At 38.6% G+C, this 24,184-nt stretch overlaps 1 protein-coding gene across 6 annotated transcripts in view; it reads right to left on the bottom strand.

The window, feature by feature from the left end:
- The window catches only part of enox2 (ecto-NOX disulfide-thiol exchanger 2), a 360,171-nt gene that overhangs the window by 38,848 nt on the left and 297,139 nt on the right, over positions 1–24,184 (bottom strand). For all 6 annotated transcript variants that reach the window (XM_055178988.2, XM_055178987.2, XM_055178984.2 and 3 more), the window contains 4 exons: positions 20,312–20,545; positions 18,400–18,612; positions 8,062–8,168; positions 2,294–2,408 (listed from right to left, as the gene is read on the bottom strand). In XM_055178988.2, coding sequence (XP_055034963.2) covers positions 2,294–2,408; positions 8,062–8,168; positions 18,400–18,612; positions 20,312–20,545 — 669 coding nt within the window. The remainder of the gene's footprint in view (positions 1–2,293; positions 2,409–8,061; positions 8,169–18,399; positions 18,613–20,311; positions 20,546–24,184) is intronic.

Raw genomic sequence — 24,184 nt, 5'->3', positions numbered from 1 at the left:
AAAGGGGCATATACACCAAAGTGTTTAAAAGCGGCTAGAAAAAAGGTAGGTGGATTCCAACTGTAGGCGGTTGCCAGCGTTTCTTCAGGTACATGCTTTAGTTGCATATACTTCTGTTTTGTTGATCAGTCGTTGTTCGATGCGCCAATTGGTTGTTGTGGTATTTGTCCCACCCCTTCTTCACTGTGATTGGAGTAAAAAGTAACATTGACGACCTGAGCGTTTTATACAAAGTTTAACATTTTTCAACTCTGGGCACTGGAAAAAATGCAGAGCGCAGACAAAAACAGCCAGCTGCTGGCGTTTTTGAAAAGTGCAGCACATTCATTGGAAACAATTGAAAACATATGCCGGCCACAGGCTAAAACGCCTTTGTTTACACGTCCCCTTAAAAGGGTTTGTGGAGTTTACACCAAAACTATAATGATAAATATACAAGGAACAATATCGTTGGGATCACTTTCGAAAAGATTTCTCTCAACCAATAAACCTATTTGTTTTTAAAGAGCACCTATTTCATTGCTAAAAACAAGGTTATTTTGTCTATTTGGTATAATACAATGTGTTCGCGTGGTTTATAGTTAAAAAAAACTTTGTAGCTCCAGATTTCCATCTTTTTCTGAAATTCACGGATTTGAAAAGGTCTGTGTCCTTGATTGGTCAGCTAATCTGTACGTTGTGATTGGCCTGAATACTTCTGAAGTCAGGCGGAAACGTGGCGCTTTTTACCATGTTTGAAAGATTCGCTCACAATGCAATGCTAAACAGGAGTTAACTTACAGGCTGAGTCCGAAGCGGGAGGAATTCTGATAATGTCGGTTTTGTTTACATCACCAATGCCTGGAAGTAAACTGTTGCCTACAATCCGTGTGTTTGTTGTAGTCCAAGAAAAGAGATTTACGTTGGAGATGATAACTCGCATCATCATTTACTTTAGGGTATGTACCTTTTAAAAAATGTGAATCTGACAATAGGTGCTCTCTAAATATAGTTTAAAAGAATTAAAACTATTATAGCCTTATGTTACTCAGTCTATACATTCAAATATTAAGATTAAACAAATAAAATAAAAATTCTTATATTTCTATTTCATTACTAGCTCAGACAAAATCATAAGTGGCTCTGGTCTGGGGGGCAGTGCCCCCCTGCCCCCCTAAAATCGGCATATGACGCTAATTTAGTTATTGTTGTAGGTAACGTTATGGTTGTTGTTAGACGCAACTGTCTGTTTCGTTTCTCTATAAAGTACTAGGTACAGTATGTTAGCTTGACCATTCACATGGTTACACAGCAAAAATGATTTTCAAGAAGAAAAAATTTAAGTATTTTTTTCTTGTTTTCAGTAAAAATATCTAAAAATTCCTAAATAAAGATGCTTTTTTATTGACGAGCAAAACAACCCAAGAAAATAAGTTTAGTTACTATCACATTTAAGTGAATTTGTGCATAAAACAAGCAAAAAAAAAAACCTGCCAATGGGGTAAGCAAAAAAATCTTAAACATTTTTCTTAAACACTAAATTCAAGAAAAATGTGCTTACCCAATTGCCAGTTTTTTTTGTGCTTGTTTTATGCACAAATTCACTTAAATTTGATATTTTTGGTCTAAAAACTAGACTTATTTTCTTTGGTCGTTTTGCTCATCAAGAAAAAGCATCTTAATTTAAGAATTTTTAGATATTTTTTTACTGAAAACAAGACAAAAATACTAGTGTAGGACTTGCCTTTACAGGACTTTGGCCATATCCTAGACTTCCTAGACTATCTGTCCGTTTTGAATGATCATGTGTTTTTTGTTTGGCTTTTGTATTTTGATAACTCTCGAGTAAAAAAAGACTACATAATGCACAATTTATGTCTAAATTGTTTTCTCCTAACGAAAAAAAAGAGATTTGACCGAACTCTTCTGGGTCTCATAGGAAAGGGTTACTCTATAGGCCTCATTAATTTTGAGAAGAATGTTTATTGAAAGAAAAATATCTGTGAAAAGTGACAATTATTCAGTCTAAACCAGACATACGGTGACATGGGTCATTAAACAGTCAGAGCTCCTCTGGAAGGTAAATATCTCAATTCACTTCATTTATATAATGAAAATTAGCAGGTTATTGCTTCTTTCGGCAAATTTCACAGCTTTATGTGATCCAAGTGGAGTTCCTCATAAAACTGACAAATCACTATTTTGATTCAATCTGTATGCAGTTGGAGCAAAAAAGACTTTTATAGGGACAGATACTGTACTAGTTGTGCAGCTTTGGGAAAGATCATGCAGTCTGAATGCCAACAGTGTGTACCTGAGTCATCCGAGTCTTTGCATTCTGGAGCGTCTTCCATATCATCATCTGACATCTCCATTTCCTCCTCTCTTCGAATTCCCATCAGCTCTTCATTGTGGATGTTCCTGATTTCCTGTGAACAAGAAGAACGAAGCATTAAATCACCAGTAATACCAGATCTCTTTAAATAACACACAAAATAAACATAATAATGTCCATTAAATCATTATATTTGTTCGGCATACACTTTTATCTAAATACATTTTTATTTTCAGTTTATTTCTAATAGAATGTTCTACTAAGCAAGCTACATGAATGTCATAAATAACTTTAGTTAAAGTGCTATGAGAGCAGGTGTCCCTGCTCCAGCGGTATCGATGCAGAGACACCTAATGCCGGTTAACCTTGTCAATGCACATAATCAGTAGACAAACACTGCATAGGGATTTCTAATGCGTTTTAATGGCAAGATGCGACTGCACAGCAACCACAGATCGACAGGGCTGAGCGGGGCAGATGAAGCAGATGTCTGGGCACGGACGCTGCCCTGTTGGTGGTCCTGATGGGGGATCTCTCCAGCTAATGAGGCAGAGGAACACGGCTGTGCAAAGACACAACAAGACGGCTACTGGGAGAACGACTGACTCCCTTAGAACAAACAAAAAGCCTTGACCATCTGTCAAACACAACTACACACAATCTCGCAAAAAAAATGTAGAGATTGAACAGGTAGGCCAAACTGGCCAATGAGGAGAGAGATGATAGAGGGTTTGAAGTAGCCAAGCTTTACTATTCTAACCCAAGCCTCGCTGCCTGCAGTGTAAATGGATGTGATTGAATTCAGGTCGTCTTGGCAGCCTGGCGTACCATTGTGGAATAATAATCAACCTAACATCCCGAACCGAGGTGAACCTTCTATACTAAACCACCACTTACCAAAACTTTAGGCTAAACTTGCAGCAGAGTTCAAGAACATAAAGATGAAAATCCCCGCCTCAACGCTCGACCGAAACCAACATCTTACCGTTAGATTTATGAGAGAAAGTCCAAACAGCTCCAAGGGTGAGTGAGGCAAAGTAAACAAATTTTAAACCAGCTACCTATCACTTACTGTCACCTTGTGCAGACCTTATACCCAATAACAAACCCCATTCTGGTCTACCTACAGCAGTAAAACTTAAAACATCATTCATGGTCTCCTTTAAAACATATAAACGTTGAAAATGTAAGATTTAAAGTGTGGCATCTTCCAGAAAACATTCTGACACTTTGAAGGTTGCTTCTTCTCAATACATAATGTAAAAGGTGAGAGTCTCTCCTCTCAAATGAGGTTCATACCACTGTGACAGCATTGAGACTAAACTGTCACAGCCACACTGAACCTGCAAGCACAATGCCGAGTGAGGTCTCATATCTGAAGCTAAACATATTCAACTCAAGTCAAGCAGTCTGAACAAAGAGCTGTGGGAGACATCGGAGGAAAGAAACTATAGGAAGCGAAAACCGCATCAGCGTTTTTGAACCGATTAGGGGTTTTAGTGTTGTTATTGTATATTATTCCAGCCTTCAGATGGGAAAAATAAGGGAGGGGAATTGAGAGGAACTCAATAAAAGGCAGAGCTCAATACAGACGCAATTACTGCGCCATTAACAAGCTCTTTCACAGATGAGGAACAGGGTAAGTGCTCATGAGACTCTATATGTAACTGATTTACTTGGAGACCAAACTAATAAAGGGACAAATAGCATTTCATATAGGGCGGCCAATCAGGGTTATCATGAAACTTAAAAGTAACACAACACTGACGGGCCGTTAGAGCAAATGAGGAGCTCAGATGCAAAAGCCGCCAAACGCCAGCTCCGTCACAAATGGGATAATTAAATTAACCGAATGCTTTTGGCACGTATTAAACAAATATTTGCTTCAAATCTCAGCCTCAGCCAATTCAGAAATATCGCTTTGTTGGTAGAATCCCTTAAATGCCACAACGATTATGCAGCAAAGTCCTCAAAGTGCAAGAAGAATTGGATGAACAACGGAGCACGAAACGACCGTGCATCACATCCAAACTTGGGTCCCTTGGGAGTATGTAGCCCTGAATACAACATGAATGTGTCAGTTTAGTGATTTTGAAACTGTTTACTATGTCTTGTGTAAAAAACTGGATTTTTTTTGGAGGTTGAATAAAATGAATAAAAAATAGGGTTTTGCAGTGAAATACATTTGTTAGATTACAATAAAATGACTAAAGTGACAGTAACTCTGTTTAATGTTTTATATGTAAATGTTTATATGTAAATAAATGTATAATTCCAGTGTTCATGTCTCCAAATATCTTGGAAAATAAATTGGCCTTTATATTAAATGAATAATAAATGATATAAGAAATATAAAAATATTACACGAGCAACTCATATTTTAAACACCTACCTTAAACAATGATGAGTCTCTTTCGGCATTTACCTGCATCTTAAGCCACTGTTCCAATGGCTTAAAGTCAACATGACATTCACAATTCATTTTATCCTTACTATGTATTATTTCAGCATGATACATTTTTTTTAAAGGGCACCTATTATGCAAAATCCAATTTTACAAGGTGTTTGAACATAATGTGTGTTGGCAGTGTGTGGACACAACCACTGTACAATAAAGTTTTTTAATCCCTGTTAAACCAAAGCAGTCTTAGTTGACATGCCATTTTGATTCTCTTATCAATGTGAGGTCACATTGATAAAGCCCCGCCCACTTACAGTCCTGCATTACCATAGTTTCCACCCTCAGTGAGTTGTACTCTGTCCACTAGATCAGTGGTTCCCAAACTTTATCAGCGTGCGGCCCCCCTTGTGTACGGTGCATTCCTTCGCGGCCCCCCAAAGAAAATTTGTGACAAAAAACTGTTCTAAAACTCAACATTTTAATAAACAAAACATTAAATATTACAAAAAAGTAGTGCTTTTGACTAGTAGCCTTATTTTTTTAGGATTAATTTCACAGAATTCATGATAAATTAATGTATTTCATAAAATGTCATAAAACTGGGGCCCCCCTGGCACCATCTCGCGGCCCCCAGTTTGAAAACCACTGCACTAGATACTATCGTCTCAGACTGTATTAATCAGATCTATTTTAACCAAAAGCGCTCACTGTCTGTTTGTAAGGAAGTGAAGAGTTGTAGCTCATTTGCATTTAAAGGTACAGACACAAAAAGAGAGTGTTTGTGCTGCTACCCAAATAGGAGTATTTTGGACATGCTATAATAGATGATCTGTGGGGTATTTTGAGCTGAAACACATTCTGGGCACACCTGAGACTTATATAACATCTTGTAAAAAGGCCATAATAGGTGCCTTTTAATGTAAAAAGTTCAATAGATAAGTGGTTATTTAATACCAGAACAGAGAGCCAGAATAAGACCTGAGTGAGAACTGCAGTAGTTTATGGATTACCATTAATCAATTGAAAGCATGGATTATAATGACATCAGGTCAAAAGGAAAGACGTGTCATGGGAATTTCTAAAGTAATTACATTTCAATGAAAGGAAACATTTCCTTTGGAATGACATGCACATCTTTCAGGTTTACTGACTGAGTAATGCAGCAATTCCCAACCTGTTTGCAATTTAAAGGATAGTTCACCCCAAAATGCCATCTTCCAACATTAGTCAGCCTCAAGTTGTGCAAATGTATTTTTTCTGCTGAAGATTTTTTTTAACAATGTTTGTAATCAGTTTTGGGACACCATTAACTTAAGGAAAACACCACCGTTTTTCAATATTTTACTATGTTCTTACATCAAATTAGACTAATTAATACATACCTATCTTTTTTCAATGCATGCACTTTTAATCGTGCACAGCGCGTCGTGAATGTGTTAGTATTTAGCATAGACTGTAAAAAAAGATGGATGACGCCCGTTTGCTCTCTTCCATTGGTGAAAAGTGAAGTAGTCAGTGTCCCGATACGGCGCTGACATCTTGGGTCTTGAGTCTGTGGAGTAGCAATTTCGGGACCAGTCCTGCGCAGTAGTGAGCATGAAGTAAAGTTCGCTCTCGCAGATTGCGCATATCATCACGATACATGAGCTGTCATTCATGACGTGACACCACTGTTTTCATAGCATTAAATAACTAACTAAAAACAAACATATTTTAAAAACAAACACTTGAATTTACATCATCATGTTAAAAACTACAGTAAATGACAGAAACCAGCTTCGGAAAAAAGATAATTGAAGTGTAATTAAATTGTTTAGTTGGTCTCAAGTCCCACTGAATAACATGGGGAGGCGGGGTTTATGACCTATACTGGGACCAGTCACTGGGGGGCGATCGAGACGTTTTGGCTTCACTTTTCAGGGCTTGTGCGTCACGCTTGGTATTTAGTCTAGCCCCATTCATTCCTATGGCTCCATACAGGGATGAATTTAAAAGCCACCAAACATGTCCATGTTTTCCCTTTTTAAAGACTGTTACATGAGTAGTTACACGAGTAAGTATGGTGACACAAAATAAAACTTTTGTTTGGAGCCATAAGAATGAATGCGGCTAGGCTTAATGCTAACACATTCAAGAAGCGATGTACAAAGATTAAAAGTGCAAAGATATGTATGTACCAATTCATCCAAGTTAAGGCAAGAACACAGCAAAACATTAAAAAATGGTGGTGTTTTCCTTTAAAGGGACAATAAGTAGGATTTACCTCCATCTAGTGGTGAAATTGTATTTTGCATTTAAAACAAATACTGCTCTCTAGCGCCTCGCTTTTCCAAATGCGTGTTGCAACTACGGTAGCCGTTATGTAATCACTGATCTCCTTGTCCGTTTCAGCTGGTTCACGTGTTCTGAATGAAAACGCTTTGGAAACGCGTTAGTAGGCTAGTGCTTTTTGTCCCTCTCTGCTATTATAGTTTATCAATATGGCGGAACGACATGAAAGCCTCCTTGGACTTACCCGTGCAATGTAAACAAAGAGAAGAAATTCTAAGCTTACAAAGAAAAGTCACTTATAAAACACTTTATAAAAAACAATAAAACCCTACTTACTGTCCCTTTAAGATGGAAATATAGGAAACTATACCTAGGCGTTTAGTATGATGTAGCATTTATTTTCCTAAAGTAAAGTCAATGTTGCTCCAAAACTACTTGATTACAAACATTCCTCAAAATATCCCTGTTTGTGTTTAGCAAAGACATTAATACAGGTTTGGCACATATTGAGGGTGAGTAAATGATGATAGCTTTCATTTTTGAGTGAACTATCCCTTTAAGATTTATTAGATGAAACATCAGCCCCCATGAAAATCAAAGCTTTAATTACATACCACATTGTGCTACAAATCAGAGAGAAAGAGAGAGAGAAATCTCTCGAAACTTACCTAATAATGACCACAGAAAACAGAGGAAAGGGAACACAAATCACTTCAACAGCTAAATTGTAGAAATATGAATAATGAGTTGGTTTGCACTTTTGTTCATAAGCATTTACAGACAGGGAATAAACATTTTTCCCATAGTAAGCTTAGGAGATACTACAGCGGCAATGTAAAATATGCGCAGGAGAGCTTTTTTTGTTACCTGCCAGTTGACTGTGAACCGCTGAAATCTCAGGACGAAAACCATTATACTTGCCAACAATTCACACATTCAACTTAAAACACTGACTATTTAGTAAATAATAAGGCCTGCTGGGAGGGTAAATGAACCAAACAAAGCTTTTACACTAACAACAACCCCATAACTGTGAAGCATGAACATGTTGACTAAAAGAAATAAAACCACCAACCTCTGCTTGCTTTCGCCACATGTCCAGGTTCTTGCGCTGGGCTTTGGAGAAATGGTCCCATGCCTTTTGTTTGGAAGAAGCGTGGAATACAGACACAATCTGCTCAACTGGGGCAGGGGATGCAGGGGCCAGTTTGGGCGTCCAAAGAAAGAAAGAGAGAGAGGGGCGATTGGGAAGGTGCACAGGAGTGAAAACATTTTCTGTCAGGTTGGAAGGAAGTGATGTACTTTTCCCCTACCCCCCAGCTAAACAGAACAAACACTGAATTGGGGTCACCCAGGGATGAGATCTGAATGAGACCTCTCGTCTCAAAAATCATTAGACACTTCTTCAGAATTGCTTATACGCATTAAGTTCCTTTCTTGGGAAGGTCAAATAGTTTTCAAGCTTTATACCCAAGACCAACTTTTCCATGTCTTAGTTCTCTCACCTCTTATTGACTTTGGTGACTGGAGACTCAAAAGAGCACCTATGGTGTCTGTTATAGGCTGAGCTCATTACTTTACACTGTAGATTAGAGAGGACGTCTCGCTAATGTAAACTCATTAGACCAAACCATCCAAAAGCAGTGATCTGTTCAGAATAAAGTGATGAAGGTCGAAGGCTTTGGCTGTACCAAAAGATAGACAGCATAATTAAACTGCCTTCTTTTGGATGCAATCTAAAGCAGCATTATATATTTACTTTAGTGAGAAAGCAATCCCAGAATGCACTGCAACAATCTATCACATCTCCTAACTAGCTGGTCTACAATTACGGCATGTGTGAAGTATCAAAGCATCTGTGTATTAACATCAAATTGTCTCTGTGTCTGGGAAGTGACATTTAAGCATTCATCAGTTACTGTAAGTGGTGTAACGGTGGGGCTAAGAGGCAAAAACATATGGTGTCAACAGCTTGATAGATGCATGACATCATTACTGATATTACAATCTGGGACCTATGCAGAACAACCAAAAGATTCCCATTCCTCCTTCGGAGTGGGTTAATAAACTCTGGGGAGTCAGGAAGGCTGCTAAACATCTGTCTGTGGCAACAGCATGCTTGAGAGAGAGAGAGAAAGAAGCTGGATCAATACTGACTTCAGCATACTTTAATTTGATGGAAGAGATCGATGGCAAAGCCTGGAAGGAGAGCATGGGTCCTTGTATATACGCCCATCAATCCGATTGTGTGTGTGTGTGTGTGTAGTGTCAACTGTCATAGTCAACACAATATCACAGTACACAATCAGCACTATTCACCAATTATGTACTGTAAATTCAGTAACTTCAAAATTTTTTTGTGTATGTGAATGCAAATCTTTCTACACTGTCAGAAACAAAAGGTGTTACTGGCTCGATACCCTTTGAAATGGTCCTAATATGCAAAATTTAGGTACAGGTATGTACCATTAATGCTGCTTTCGGACCAGCCGCGGTAGAGGCGTCAAGCACGAGTGATTTAAATGTTAAGATGTGTTGACGCGCGTCTGGAGGTCTTGCGGGGCAAATGAGGTGTTTAGCACGGCAGACGCGATTCTGCCTCATTTGCACGTGTAGTTCACGCGAATGGTGCGAATTGAGCGTTGTTGCGGCAGACGCGCGAGTTGAAAAATGTGAACTTTGGCGCAAAAAACGCGCCACGTTAACCAATCAGGAGCTTGCTCTAGTGACGTAATTACAGGAAGCGAGCGGAGTTGCAGAAGCCCTCCCATAACGCAAATTGTCTCGATGACTAGAATTTCACGCATGACTTTAATGCGCGAATGAAGCGAGTAAACATAAACTGTTCAAGCGACAAACTAAGCTTAGTAGACGCGAATTTGATGCCTCAAATGCGGCTGGTGTGATCCCACGGTAAGGCACTTGCACTGTAGAAATTGAAAAGTTGGATCATCTTGAAAAAATTTTTTTAATTGATAACACCTAAAATGTACGTTTATTTAACTTAAAATTTCACTTTAGTTTCACTTTTTTAAATTATTATTATTATTTTTTGGGTGCAATTTTTGCCTTTATTGATAGACAGTAGTTTGTGAGAAGACAGGAAAGTAGAGGGTGGAGAGAGGCGTATGGGATCGGCAAAGGACCTCGAGCCAGGATTCGAACTTGGGTCGCCGGAAGTGCGTTTGCACCATCAGAGCTCATTTTTTATACTGGCCTGGTCGGGCCAGTGGTTCGGGTTTTCACTTGCCCTGCCAAAATTTTCACTGGCCCCAATAAAAAATGTCAGTGTCACATATTTAAAAAAATAATAATTCAAAAGTCAAATATAATTGTATACATATACAACAGACATGTTCTAACAAAGAAGGCTCCCAACTTTTCTGCTTTACCTGTAAACTGACAGCAAATTGTGCAAAATATTGCATCGTTTCTTTCGTCTTGTTTTACCTAAGTAAATGTCTGCTTCCAAGATGTTAAATAAATATACATTGATGAAAATATATTTTAGTTGAGGGTGAAGCACTGGCCCAATCGGGCAAGTGACAATACTTTTTACTGGCCCGAATGTCTCTCACGCTTGCCCCGGGCCTCCGGGCAGTCCTTTATGTTGAGTCCTGACCATATGTCGGAGCGCTGCCCACTACACCATCGGCTCCGATTTAGTTTCACTTTTTAAGTTGAACCAACTTTTCACTTTTTACAGTGTGTATGAACATTTGAGGTACTAGTATGCACTCTTTAGGTGTCTAGTTTCAGCCTTTGTACCTACATTAAATATGCTACTAAATATTAATTGACATAACATATTTTAAGTTAACTAATATTTTTAAGTTGAATTAACTTAAAAATTTAAGGCAACCAGGTAATTTACTTTTTATGTTGAAGCAACAAATTTTTTTTTTTATCTTTTATTGTCTGTTAGTGTCTAAATAAAGGCACAGACAAATAAACTTAACTATGTGCTTGTGTACTTACAAAGAGTACGCTTTTGGATTATTACTTCCAATTTTCAGATTTCAGAATTCCTTACATTTCCTATAAACCTGGGTTATTCGATTTTGCATTGCAATTAATTTAAGCTTCACTTTACTTAGTATCTTTGTCTTGTTTTCAGTACAAATATCTAAATATTCTTAAATTAAGATGCATTTTCTTGATGAGCAAAATGACCTAAGAAAATAAGTCTAGTTTTTAGACAAAAGTATACAATTTAAGTGAATATTTGCTTAAAACAAGCAAAAATATCTGCCAATAGGGGGGAGAACATTTTTCCTGAATTAAGTGTTTAAGAAAAAAGAAATCTTATTTCAAGATTTTTTCTCACACCATTGGCAGATATTTTTGCTTGTTTTAAGCAAATATTCACTTAAATTGTATACTTTTTGTCTAAAAACTAGACTTATTTTCTTAGGTCATTTTGTTTATTAAGAAAAAGCATCTTAATTTAAGAATTTTTAGATATTTCTAGTGAAAACAAGACAAAAATACCAAGCAAGAAAGTCATTTTTTGCAGTGCATAAGATAGGTTGTGGACAACAATAACTGACATGTTTCAACTTTACAACAAACCAGCTATTAGATTTAAGGCCAGATTTACTAACAGCTTGCGCCAGCACAAACCTTCATTTTATCGATAAATAACGACTGTCAGGATTTACAAAAGACGCACAGTTCATCACTAGCGCTGAAAAGGTATGGTCTACTTATTTTTGTGACTGACCTTATGGCATATGCATTTCTAGGAGTTTCCCTTTCTGACGCAACATTTAGGGGAGGATATTATTTAAATGATTCACGCAATGCGATTTACAAAAGTTTGTGCGTGTGATATGACCGGTATTTCCATCATTTAACGCCGAAAAAAGTATCTCTTAAAAAATTTTGCGCTTGAAATGGCTGAAATTGTTGCCGATAGTAGAGGCATCGCAGAGAACAGACACGTTAACAATTTATTTGGAATGCCAGAGGAACATCCCGGTATTATTTAAAATTATTGTTTGCCAAGCCTTTATATTTTTTTTTTTCCGGTGGGGTCACTTGGAGAAGTCGCACAATACCATGTTTTTGTAAACGTTTGTTTTTTTTCCCCCGGTTATTTTCAGTGTACTTTCGCACAGCGATTTTTCAGCTGAAATGTCTGTGGTACTGAACTCAAGCACATCAGGTGTTAGTAGATCACCCGCATCTCATCAGCTCTGCTTATTTGCGACTCTGAACTAATTTGCACTGTTCTTAGTAGATTGTGTTGGTCATTATGGAAATCGGCTATTGCGCCTGTGTTATTTCATTTGCGCCTTTTTAGTAAATAACCCGCAGATATTACCACTTCCATCTGCCCTTTTTTAAAATTGCGTTATCACGCTATCATTTAGTAAATCTGGCCAATAGTTGTAACATTTTTAGCTAAAATACCCAGAATTTCCACACCCCACCCACCGGTGCAACAACCTGCTGCTTTACCTCCTGTAGAGCTGCCAACCTAGCAAGCTTTTAACTATATATTATATTTCATTATTTATTTCACTGGGTGTTCTTCCTGGGCTCAGATAAGACAGATGCTGTACTGTCACTAAGCTTTGTGAGCCACTGTTCTGCCACACGTGTGTGCCATCACCAGACTTGACATTACTGTAGTGCCAGATATTTATTGGCTTTCTTGACAGAATTGTACCAAAGGCTGCTGTCTGGTGCTTGCAGATAAAAGGACAGGCGATGCTAAATACCCGAGGAAGCTACCAGAAGGTCATTCTAAGGCGACGTGACCTTTCTGATGAAACATCTGTGAAAGCAGTCAGGTACTTTTGCTGATGTAAGATAACTTTGACAGGCAGCCCGAGCGGGCTTGGTAACAAATCGGCATTGTCACGTTTTCTCAAGCACCTGTTCTGAACCCATTAGAATAACCTGACAGGTTTTAGAAGAAAAGACACTCTCTGGCAGGTGAAACTCGCATCACGGGGAAGGTGATGCTTTGTCTCTTGAAAACAATGTAACACCTGTGAATTTAACCTGCCACTAGAGAAGTAATGTTTTTGTAAATATGCATGTGTCGGTGGTTGGCTGCCCTTGAGGGTTTTCCATCTCGGTAAGACATCAGGATGGGTGCAGCTAAATGTTTGACACGCTGTTAAATGGAAAGCAATCACTTTGTATTCTATAGTGGTGACAGTGAGGGAAAATACAGTACCTGAGAAAGACCTGAGAGAGTTTGAGAGAGAAAGAGACTTACCATTTCATTGAATTTAGGTAACATTTTGACTTCACAGAGAGATGTTCAGATAAAGAGACTTTTAAACAAAGCACCTTACATGAGCTTGACAGAGCATCTTCTATATAAGATTTTATGGTCAGAAAAAAGGTCAAAGATGCTCCCAAGCTGTTACTGGGACAGTACCCTTTAAAAAGGTCATTTTATGTACCATATATGTACAGTTATGTATAACTATGGTAGCAATATGAGGTATTAATATGAACACTTTAGGTGCAAAGATGTACTTGTTAAAAGGTTATCGTCCCAGTGACAGCTAGACACCATGTGTTGACCATTTTGTTTTGACAAGTGTAAAAGACATCCAATAATATCAGTTGATAGCCTGTCCATATAATGCATAAGACCGTATAATAAAACTTCTAAAAAACCTTGTTGCACTTAATTTTTTAAGCTTAACCAATTTGAAATCACAACTTGAAATTTGAAACTAGTAAGCAGTTGCTATAAATTATAAAAATAAAGTTAAATTAGTTATTATAATAAGTTATTTCAACTTTATTTCTATAATGTACAGCAACCCCTCACTTAACTTATAAAGTTGAAATGATTTACAAATTGATTCAACTTAAAAATGTAAGTGCAACAACAGGGCTCAACACAAATAATTTTTTAAACTGGCCCGGTCAGGCCAGTAGTTCATGTTTTCACTTGCCCTGCCAACAATTTCACTGGCCCCACCAAAAAAAGATTTAACTTAAAATTCTCTTCATTCATACGTCTTGCCATTAAGTTCAGTGGACCGGATGAAGGGTTATCAGCAACCCTTTTAGACACCATGCACGCTATATGCTGTCGTCTTTTTTTACGAGCTTCGAGGTTTTGTTTGCGATAGTTGTTGGTTCCAACAAAAAAGGCTCCTGACTTGTCTGCTTTACCTGAAAATTGACAACGAAATGTGCAAAACATTGTATTGTTTCTTTTGTTAAGTTTTACCCTAGAAAAATGTCTGCTTCGAAGATGTTAAACAATTAAGCTTTCGTTTGGCCTCACAATTAGATTGCTCGCCACCATCTTAACGTCTCTTTGCATTACCAGCTGACATAACACGCAAAATTGACCACAACAACCAATAAGGTAAGAGAAACCTCATGACATTGCTGAGAAGTTAACGTTTGCGAAACTTAAAATGTGTCTGAATGGTAACCAGTGGCGGCTCGTGTCATGTCATGTGTGTTGTTTGTGTTTTCAAAATATGTGTTTGTTGCATCATGTGAATCATGTGCATCAAATGTTTTGTCAAAATAAGTACCTGCTGCACACGCGTCAAAACCGTTTATGATAAAACTCTGATTACACATGAGATTATGCGAGTATCTGGCGAGTATCTAGCAAACGTGACCGTCTCTTTTATCATAAACCCTTTAGACGCATCTGCAGCAGACACTTATTTTGACAAGACACGTGATGCACACAGGATCTCTCGACGCGCAGAACACATATCTCGAAATTACGTACCACACACATGACGGGCTACATACATGTTGTGACGAACTTCACATTGAGCACCCTCGATAAAATAAGTCACCGGCTGCCACTGATAGTAACATTGCATATGAATACACAGGCTAACGGCAACAGGCAGAAAATATATTTAGTGACTAAGGGAGAAGCACTGTCCTGACAATACTGTTTACTGGCCCGAGCGTCTCTCATGCTGGCCCCAGGCCACCGGGCAGTCCTTTATGTTAGGGAATTTAATATAAAATGTAACTACTGTTACAATACATTATATCACTTACTCATATATGCCCTTAAAGAGTACAATGCATAAATATGGGGTCAAGTGTTTAAGTATAATAAAAACTGCATAAATGACCATTTGCCAGCGCAACTAATTTTCTACACACAGCTAAACTACTTTTACGCCTCTCATATCTCTTTTCTTGCACATCTTTAAACTCCATATTTTATGTCTATTAATTGAAAATCAACTATTTTAGGGTGATCCATGACCCTGTGAATAAACCTGTGAACTATTTTGTGAAAATTATTAATAGCTGACTGTACATTACTGTTGGTACCAGCATAGTTTGCGTTTAGAAGACTATCAAAACACAGCCGAGACCTCTAGGCTTAAATGTGGCCTGTCAGTAAAACTGTAATAGATGAATTATAAATGAAATAAATAAATAAATGAAACCAAACACTTTTTAATCATACAAAATTTTTTTTAACTTTGCTTACATGCTGGAGTATCATACATCTCGGCAGTTGTTTTGGCAAAAACAACATGTAACCAAATTTAAGGTTATTTTGGCTAGAAGTGGGTTACTTATAGATGGACTATATCGGGCTTTAGTTAACCTAGACGGTTAAACGCTGGCCATTGCTTGCTGCGTGGTATTTTAAACGAATCACATTACCAAATTGATAATGTTAAATACTGTAAGCCACTATAGACGGTTTCAGCAGTAAAAACATAAACAAACGGCTTTCGTGGAACAAACGTAACTTCCGGTAAACTTAAATCAATAACAAGAAACTCCTTTAAGAGTAGTTTATTTCTGATAACAATCAAGTGTAAAATGAATGTATGCAATGTTAACTACATATCGTCTCCCTTCACATAGCGTTGATTCACGATCGCGTCTCCCCTCGTTTAGGAAACCAAAACATTAGTTTTTTTCAACGATGTATTTGTCCCAGAGTTCATTTTATCCACTAGCCATACCATTAAACAAACACAGACCGGAGGTTCTGTCCAGAATGTAACCGTGAAAACGTCCGATGAAACCGTCTATATTGTAAATACCTCAAGAATGCATTATATACAGGCTTTATAGAAAATGTAATTTCAATACAGGTGTTTGATTCTCTAAAGGTGCATTGTCATTTTAACAGACAGTAAACCTAAAATTCTAGTTACTGTATGAAGTTACTTACTTTAAATCTATGATGGGCCATCAGGTGTGCTGTCCAAAGACTAAGTAGTACAACAAATCCAGATCTTGATGATGGTTTATCTTTATACATGTGTAAATGTTAAAAACAGTCCTGTTGATGTGCAGTAATGTAGATACTATACCTGCTTCTGCATTCAGGTGAGGGATAGACGTCTGTTGGACTTACCTTCAGTCCTCATAAAAGCATTGCACTAGCAAACTGACTCACTGACACAGTGGGAAAAGTTTTTCTGCTATTGACTTTAAAAGTTATATTTTCTCATTGACAGTCAACTTTTAGCTAGGGGTGTAAGGATAAATCGTGCGATTGTGCTTGGTATGCTTCTCAATGAATTATGGTGAATGCCGCTACATCCAAAATCCAGAGGGCGCTCTTGTGCATAAACTCAATATGCACCGCAGAAGAAGGACCATTTATACACGCATCTCCAGGAAATGCCTTTAAGCATATTTATATTGCTGTCCTTCAAACCTTTTTAGGTATTTTCATGATAATAAAGAATATGTATAATGATTATGTTTGATGAGTGTTGCTTTTTCAAATGAATGCAACGACTTAAACTCATAGGGATGGTTTCCTGGACAGGGCTTATCCTAGTCCCAGACTCAAAATGCATGTTTGAGCTGCCTTGGATTGCAATGACACATCTTAACATCTCTCAGTGCCATTGTTGTGTCTCAAGATGCATACCAGCGATGTTTCTTTGCAAGGTTTGTTTCTAAAAAAACACTTAAATGTCTAAGGCCTAGTCCTGGGTTACTTTAAACCCTGTCCCCATAGTGATTTTAGATTGATAAGGACTTCCTACTGATCAAAGAGCGGAAGTACAACAAGAGCTGTGCATAGTATCATCTTGGCGATTCAGAATCAATCAGGTATTATTAGTGTATATCGCGGTTTATCGTTACACCCCTAGCCAAGGCATTCAAAAGTTTCTCTTTTTAAATACATATTTCACACTAACTCCTGCTGTTGTGGTATTCAAATATGAAAAGTTTGTTCAAGTTTCAGATTTTTAAGGTAAGACTTTTCAGTGCTGTGACCTTTCAATGCGTTATTAATTTTTTTCAATCTCTAGTTCCCCAGCTGCGTGTAAATGAAATTAAAATTTAAAAGCTGAAATCGTTATTGGATTTGTGTTCTTTTGAATATCCACAAACTCTCTAGACACATAAATCAAATGTACACTGAACATTTTGCCTGCTCACGCATAAAGGAAACTGTGTCTATGTGTATGAGTGTGTTTGTGTAAAAGTTTAGTTTAATTTCTTTGGGCATTGGATTTATCAACCACACATTGGGCGACATATCAAGATAACAGGTAGTGAAGTGTAAAGCCCAGAGTATGGTCTGTTTTTTTTGTGTATGCGAACGTACGTGCACAATTGAATGCATAGCCTTGCAAAGTACAGTTGATTGTACTTGTACGTGTACACAGACACTCGCATACACGTAAAAAATGGACCATACTTCAGCCTTTATCATGTGCCTATTTAATGAACACTTCCTTTGTGTCTTATAGGACAAGAACCTATATTGTTTATGTATATCAGTCCCTTCAGAAAAACGTGATTGTGCGATCGCACGATTTATTGCATAATCAGCCAAAGTCCGCATATTTATGCGGGGCTGCATTTTTTCCAAATACGACGCACTTTCGCCGCATTAATTACAGATTTCCACGCACAAAATATGCGGGCTTGCATGATTTCATAATCTCCGCATTTTCGTAGCAAATAGTCACATATATATTAGCAGAAAGTTGAAAAATGTTGCATTTACTTCACACAAGCGCAGCCGTGTCCTCTGCTGCCATGGGAATGTTATGAAGTGACGTGATTATGTGACGTGAACATTATTGCAGCTTTTGCAAGTTTTTGCAAGTTCAGCAATTTTCGCAAATTCCCGCAATTCCATCGCATAAATATCCAGCATATTCCATCGCATTTTTCAAGAAAATGTGTCGCAAAATCGAGGACTTTTGCACGCAACAATCACAAAAAAACCTCTGCGTTTTCTGGAAGGACTGGTATATGAAGCAAAGAGTCTCACGCAATGTGCTGCCTACCAAAAAAAATATTTGGGGCATCAGAAGACCTTCAACTGTCTGTAAATATGTAAACACGGTGCCTGTGATTGAATACAGCAATCCAAACATGCTGGATGCCCCAAAATGCCATCTAGTAAGCTCACTAGGTTTCGAGACAGATCCAACATCACAAAGGGAATACTCAAATTGCACTAAAATCCCGCCAAGGGCGTTCTTGAACTTCTCTTTGGCCTCTTCCATCTCCTTCTCATGGGCGGCCTTCTCGTTCATCAGCCTGCGAATGTGGCTGTTGGAGGACTGGATCATGGAATAGAAGTTGTTGGCGTTTCTTCGGTTCACCTCCCCTCGTTCCACCCAGGTTAACAGGACGCGCACCGCCTCGGGAAATTTGGAGTCATCTGTTTGGAGAAAGGAGGAACGGTGGGATAGAAGCAGATGGTGGGAAGGGTGTTGAGTACAATGTTGGACAGGAACACTTTACATCTGGGACCCCCAGCATCAAAAGTTATTAGCAGAACGTGTTTATTGGACCAAGAGAGACATTTGGAAGAGGATGACAGGAAAGGACTGCGCCATACAACAAAATATGACTTGTAGTAATATGGCATTAAAAAATTGGTTGTTCAGTTGGACACCTGAGATACTCAGGTGTGTGTGTGTGTGTGTGTGTGTGTGTGTGCTGGCAGGAGGGAACACCGCTGAGCCGACTGCTATGAACTACAAAGATCTGGCTTGTATATTTCAACTGGGAATGAAAATAAATAAATAAACCAGTAGTGAACCGCCAGGACCCTCAGAGAGGACCTGAACTTTGTTAACCGTGGGGATCACCAGTCTAGTATATATATATATATATATATATATATATATATATATATATATATATATATATATATATCTAGCATTGGGGTAGAGGGCTTACGTTCAAGAGTCACGGTTCGCTACTGAAATAAACAATGTGAAAATGTTTATAATGAATGCCACATGGATTGTCATTTGGCAGTGTATGATTCTTTTGTGCCTTTGTGTTTACTTAAAAGCACTACATTATAAAGGAAAAAGAAATAAACAAAAAGATTCAATCTCTTGGCACAGCGCTGGGTTCTGCTGGTAAGCAGCTTGCGATCACAATCTCTGGCTGTAACTGTGCAACAGATGAAGCAATGTTGTACACCACAAAGATCGTGCTGTTTGTACAATAAAGATGATTGCTGTTGTAAAAAGCATGATAGTAATTATTTTGTTCTTGTTCTTCTAATCCCACCCGCACAGATGCACGCAGTCATTCAGGAGATCAAGAAAATGCTAATAAATTATTTACAATAATAATAACCCATTAACCCTTTCGGGACTGAATCAATGTGTCATGAATATGAAGTTGCTCTCTATCAATAAACTGATTTAGTTTGGATATAATCTGGTTATAATTGTCCATTTTCAAAACAGCATGTAACCAACATAATTAAAAATTAGTTCAATAGAGTAGCTACAGTAGCAATTTAATGCATGCATTACTATACAAGTATACAATAAAGTGCAAGCTAAACCAGAACTATGAATTTTTCATGAATGAATACATTCATGTGATGTTTCTGTTATGATTGACTAACTTCTTTGCATGATTTGTAAAAATGGGTGACAATATATTGATGTCCTCATGGTTGTGTATCAACCTTTTTAAAGGACAAGGAATATCATGTTTCTATCATATAATCATAACACACTAAGCAGATGGTGTTAGCAAAAATCCCAGTATGAGGAACATACTGAAGGTGCTGTTAAGATGGTTTGCTAAAGTAAATGACGTTAAACACTTCCTGTAATATGTTTCATTCCTCTTGTTCTTGTTCATCTGTGACCACTGCAAAGTAAGTTGAACTACATACAATCCATGCCATGCAAGAGAGTGTAAGTAAACTTCAACCGACAAGGCTAATTTCAACTAAATTCATCTCTAAACAGACACTAAACAGATGGTTTCCTATATACTGCATGGTACATCAAATTCAAGAAGAGAGACAGGCAACAGACACAGAAGAATTTGGAAAAACATCAACAAAACTGCTACAACAGGACAACACATGGTGAGTATCCTACCTTTCAGCTTCTCTCCTAACTGGCTGCATTCATGCTCGGAATAATGAACGATGGGGGGTGGCGATGGAGGCCGCAATCGGTCTTCCTCTATCCTGCGACGATGCCTCTCTTCTCTGGCTAGCATGCGCTGTCTGCACTCCCACTCGTAGAGGTCATCTCTGGCCTGAGCAAAATCTACGTGCAACCGGCCTGTGTCCTTCTTGTCTGTGCTTGATCCCAGTCTGATTCTGTAACCTAGAAGAGAGGACAGGATAAAAGGTGAAAAGAAAAGAGGACACCAAAGAAGGGGATACAAAAAAGAAGCAAAGAAATGAAGAGAGATGGACAAAAAAGAGGAGAGGAAAGAGGGGACAGGGGAGAAGAAAACAGAAAAAATAAGAGAGGACAGGAGAAAAGGGGAGGTTAAAGAGAGGAAAGGATACAAGAAGAGAAGAAAAAAGAACAAAAAAAGAAAAAGGGGAAGGAAGGAAAAAGAAGGAAAAAATATAGCGCAGGAAAGGATAGGAGGAGAGAAGAAGAAAGAATAAAAAAGTGGAAGAGAAAAGGAGAGAACAATAGAGCATAGGAGATGATAAAAGAAAAGAAGAAGCGAGGACAAGAGACAGAGACATGAGAGGGGGCAGAAGGAGAGAAGAAGAGCCCAAGGGAAAGGAAGAGGGGACAGGGGAGAAGCAGAAGAGGGGACAGGACAGAAGAAAACAGACAAGAATAAGAGAGGACAAAAAAAGAGGAGAGGTTAAAAGGACAGGAGGGGGTCAAGGGTGGACAGGAGAGGATACGAGGAGAGAAGACAAGGACAAAAAAGGGGGACGGATAGAAAAATAGAGTGGAGGAGAGGATAAGAGGAAAGAAGAAAATAGGACAATAGACACAAAGATGGGACACAAGGGAGGAAAACAGACAAGGATAAGATAGGACAGGTGAAGAGGAGAGGTCAAAAAGACAGGAGGGGGTCAAGGGTGGACAGGAGAGGATACGAGGAGGGAAGAAGAGAGGACAAAAGAAAAAGGGGGAAGGATAGAAAAATAAAGTGTATAAGAGGATAAGAGGAAAAAAGAAAAGAGGACAATAGACAGGAAAAGAGGACATGAGAGAACAAGAGATTATAGGAGAAGAGAAGAAGAGAGGACAAAAAAAGAAGAAAGGAAAGTGGAGAAAAATAGAACAAAGGAAAAGATAAGAGTAAAGAGAAGAGATGACAAAAGTCAGAAAGAGGGGACAGGAGAGAAGAAATCAGAAAAGAATAAGAGAGGACAGAAAAAGAGGAGCGGTCAAAAGGACGGAAGGGGGTCAAGGGTGGACAGGAGAGGATACAAGGAGAGAAGAAGAGAGGACAATAGACAGAAAGAGGAGACATGAGAGGACAAGAGAGTATAGGGAAAGAGAAGAAGAGAGGACAAAAAAAGAAAGGGAAAGTGGTGAACAATAGAGCGAAGGAGAAGATAAGAGATGACAAAAGAAAGGAAGATGGAACATGAGAGGACAAGAAATAACAGAAGGAGAGAAGAAGAGAGGACAAAGGCCAGGAAGAGGGGTCATTAGAGGACAAGAGATGACAGAAGGAGAAAAGAAGAGAGGTCAAAAGTGAGGAAAAGGGGGCAGGAGAGAAAAAAACAGACAAGAATAAGAGAGGCCAGAAAACGAGAAACGGTCAAAAGGTCAGGTGGGGGTCAGGGGTGGACAGGAGAGGATACAAGGTGAGAAAGAAGAGAGGAAAAAAGTAAAAAGGAAATGATAGAAAACAGAGCAGAGGAGAGGATAAGAGGAGAGAAGAAGAGATGACAAAAGACAAGAAGAGGGGATATGAGAGGACAAGAGATGACAGAAGGAGAAAAAAAGAGAGGACAAAAGAGAGGAAGAGGGGACAACAGAGAGGAAAACAGGAGAGAAAAAAAAGAGAGGATACGAGGAGAGAAGAAAAAGACAAAAAAGGGAATGATAGAAAAACAGAGTGGAGGAGAGTATAAGAGGAAATAAGAAAAGAGGACAATAGAGAGGAAGATTGGACAAGAGGGAGGAACACAGAAAAGGATAAGATAGGACAGGTGAAGAGGAGAAGTCAAAAGGACAGGAGGGGGTCAAGGGTGGACAGGAGAGTATACAAGGAAAGAAGAAAAGGACCAAAAAGAAAAAGGGACAAGGATAGAAAAATAGAGCGGAGGAGATGACAAGAGAAAAGAAGATAGGACAATAGACAGGAAGAGGGGACATGAGAGGACATGAGAGGACAAGAGAGTATAGGAGAAGAGAAGAAGAGAAGACAAAAAAGAGGAAAAGGAAGTGGAGAACAATAGAACGAAGGAGAAGATAAGAAGAAGAGGTGACACAAGAAAGAAAGATGGAACATGAGAGGACAAGAGATGACAGAAGGAGAAAAGAAGAGAGGACAAAAGAGAGGAAGAGGGGACAGGAGATAAGAAAACAGAAAAGAATAAGAAATAACAGAATAAGAGAAGAGGTTAAAAGGACAGGAGGGGGTCAACGGTGGACAGGAGAGGATATGAGGAGAGAAGAAAAGGACAAAAAAGAGAAAAGGGGGAACGATAGAAAAACAGAGTAGAGGAAAGGATAAGAGGAAAGAAGAAAAGAGGACAATAGAGAGGAAGACGGAACACAAGGGAGGAAAACAAACAAGGATAAGATAGGCGGGTGAAGAGGAGAAGTCAAAAGGATAGGAGGGGGTCAAGGTGGACAGGAGAGAATGAGAGGAAAGAAGAAAAGAGGACAATAGACAGAAAGACAGGACATGAGAGGACAAGAGAGTAAAGGAGAAGATAAGAAGAGAGGACAAAAAAGAGGAAAAGGAAAGTGGAGAACAATAGAACAAAGGAGAAGATAAGAGGACAGAAGAAGAGATGACAAAAGACAGGAAGGGGGGACATGAGAGGACAAGAGATGACAGAAGGAGAGAAGAAGAGAGGACAAAAGAGAGAAAAGGGGGAACGATAGAAAAACAGAGTGGAAAAGATGATAAGAGGAAAGAAGAAAATAGAACAACAGACAGAAAGACGGGACACAAGGGAGGAAAACAGACAAGGATAAGATAAGACAGGTGAAGAGGAGAGGTCCAAAGAACAGGAGGGGGTCAAGGGTGGACAGGAGAGGATACGAGGAAAAGAGAGGACAAAAGAAAGGACAATGGTACACGAGAGGACAAGAGATGACAGAAGGAGAGAGGAAGAGAGGACAAAGGACAGGAAGAGGGGTCATGAGAGGACAAGAGAGGACAGAATGAGAAAAGAAGAGAGGTCAAAAGAGAGTAATAGGGGACAGGAGATAAGAAAACAGAAAAGAATAAGAGAGGACAGAAGAAGACGAGAGGTCAAAAGGACAGGAGGGAGTCAAGGGTGGACAGGAGAGGATACAAGGAGAGAAGAAGAGAGGTCAAGAGAGGACAGTAAAAGAGAAGGACGAGGAGAGGAAGAGCGGACAGGAGAGGAGATGAGGGGAGATGAGAAAAGAAAAGAGCAAAAAAAGTGAGGACAGGAAGGAAGAAAAAATGAGAAGAGAACAACAGAGGACAAGAGTAAATAATAAAAAAAAACTAGAAAACTAAAGACAGCGAGAAACTTTGAAGCCCAATGCTGATTCACAAGTGACAAAGTGACAGCACACAAATTCTGTGACACAAACTCTTTACTCATTACTTCTAACTCATGTTTGTTTGCAGATTTGAGCAAAACCATGCCTAGTGTTTGTTTATTACGTGTGAACTCTAAAAAGATCCAAATGTTGCAGGCAGGTTGGGACATAAAAACCCAATGAGCACAGAAGAGCGCTGATTTTTGGAAATAATTCAGGCTTGTGATACGGTTGAATAAGACAGTAATAATATTATTATCAAGGTGCATATATCAGCATAAAACAAAAAAT

This window comes from Misgurnus anguillicaudatus, chromosome 16 (assembly GCF_027580225.2).
Source record: "Misgurnus anguillicaudatus chromosome 16, ASM2758022v2, whole genome shotgun sequence".
In the NCBI taxonomy this organism is placed as follows: Eukaryota; Metazoa; Chordata; class Actinopteri; order Cypriniformes; family Cobitidae; genus Misgurnus; species Misgurnus anguillicaudatus.
This window is presented reverse-complemented; position numbering and strand designations above follow the sequence as displayed.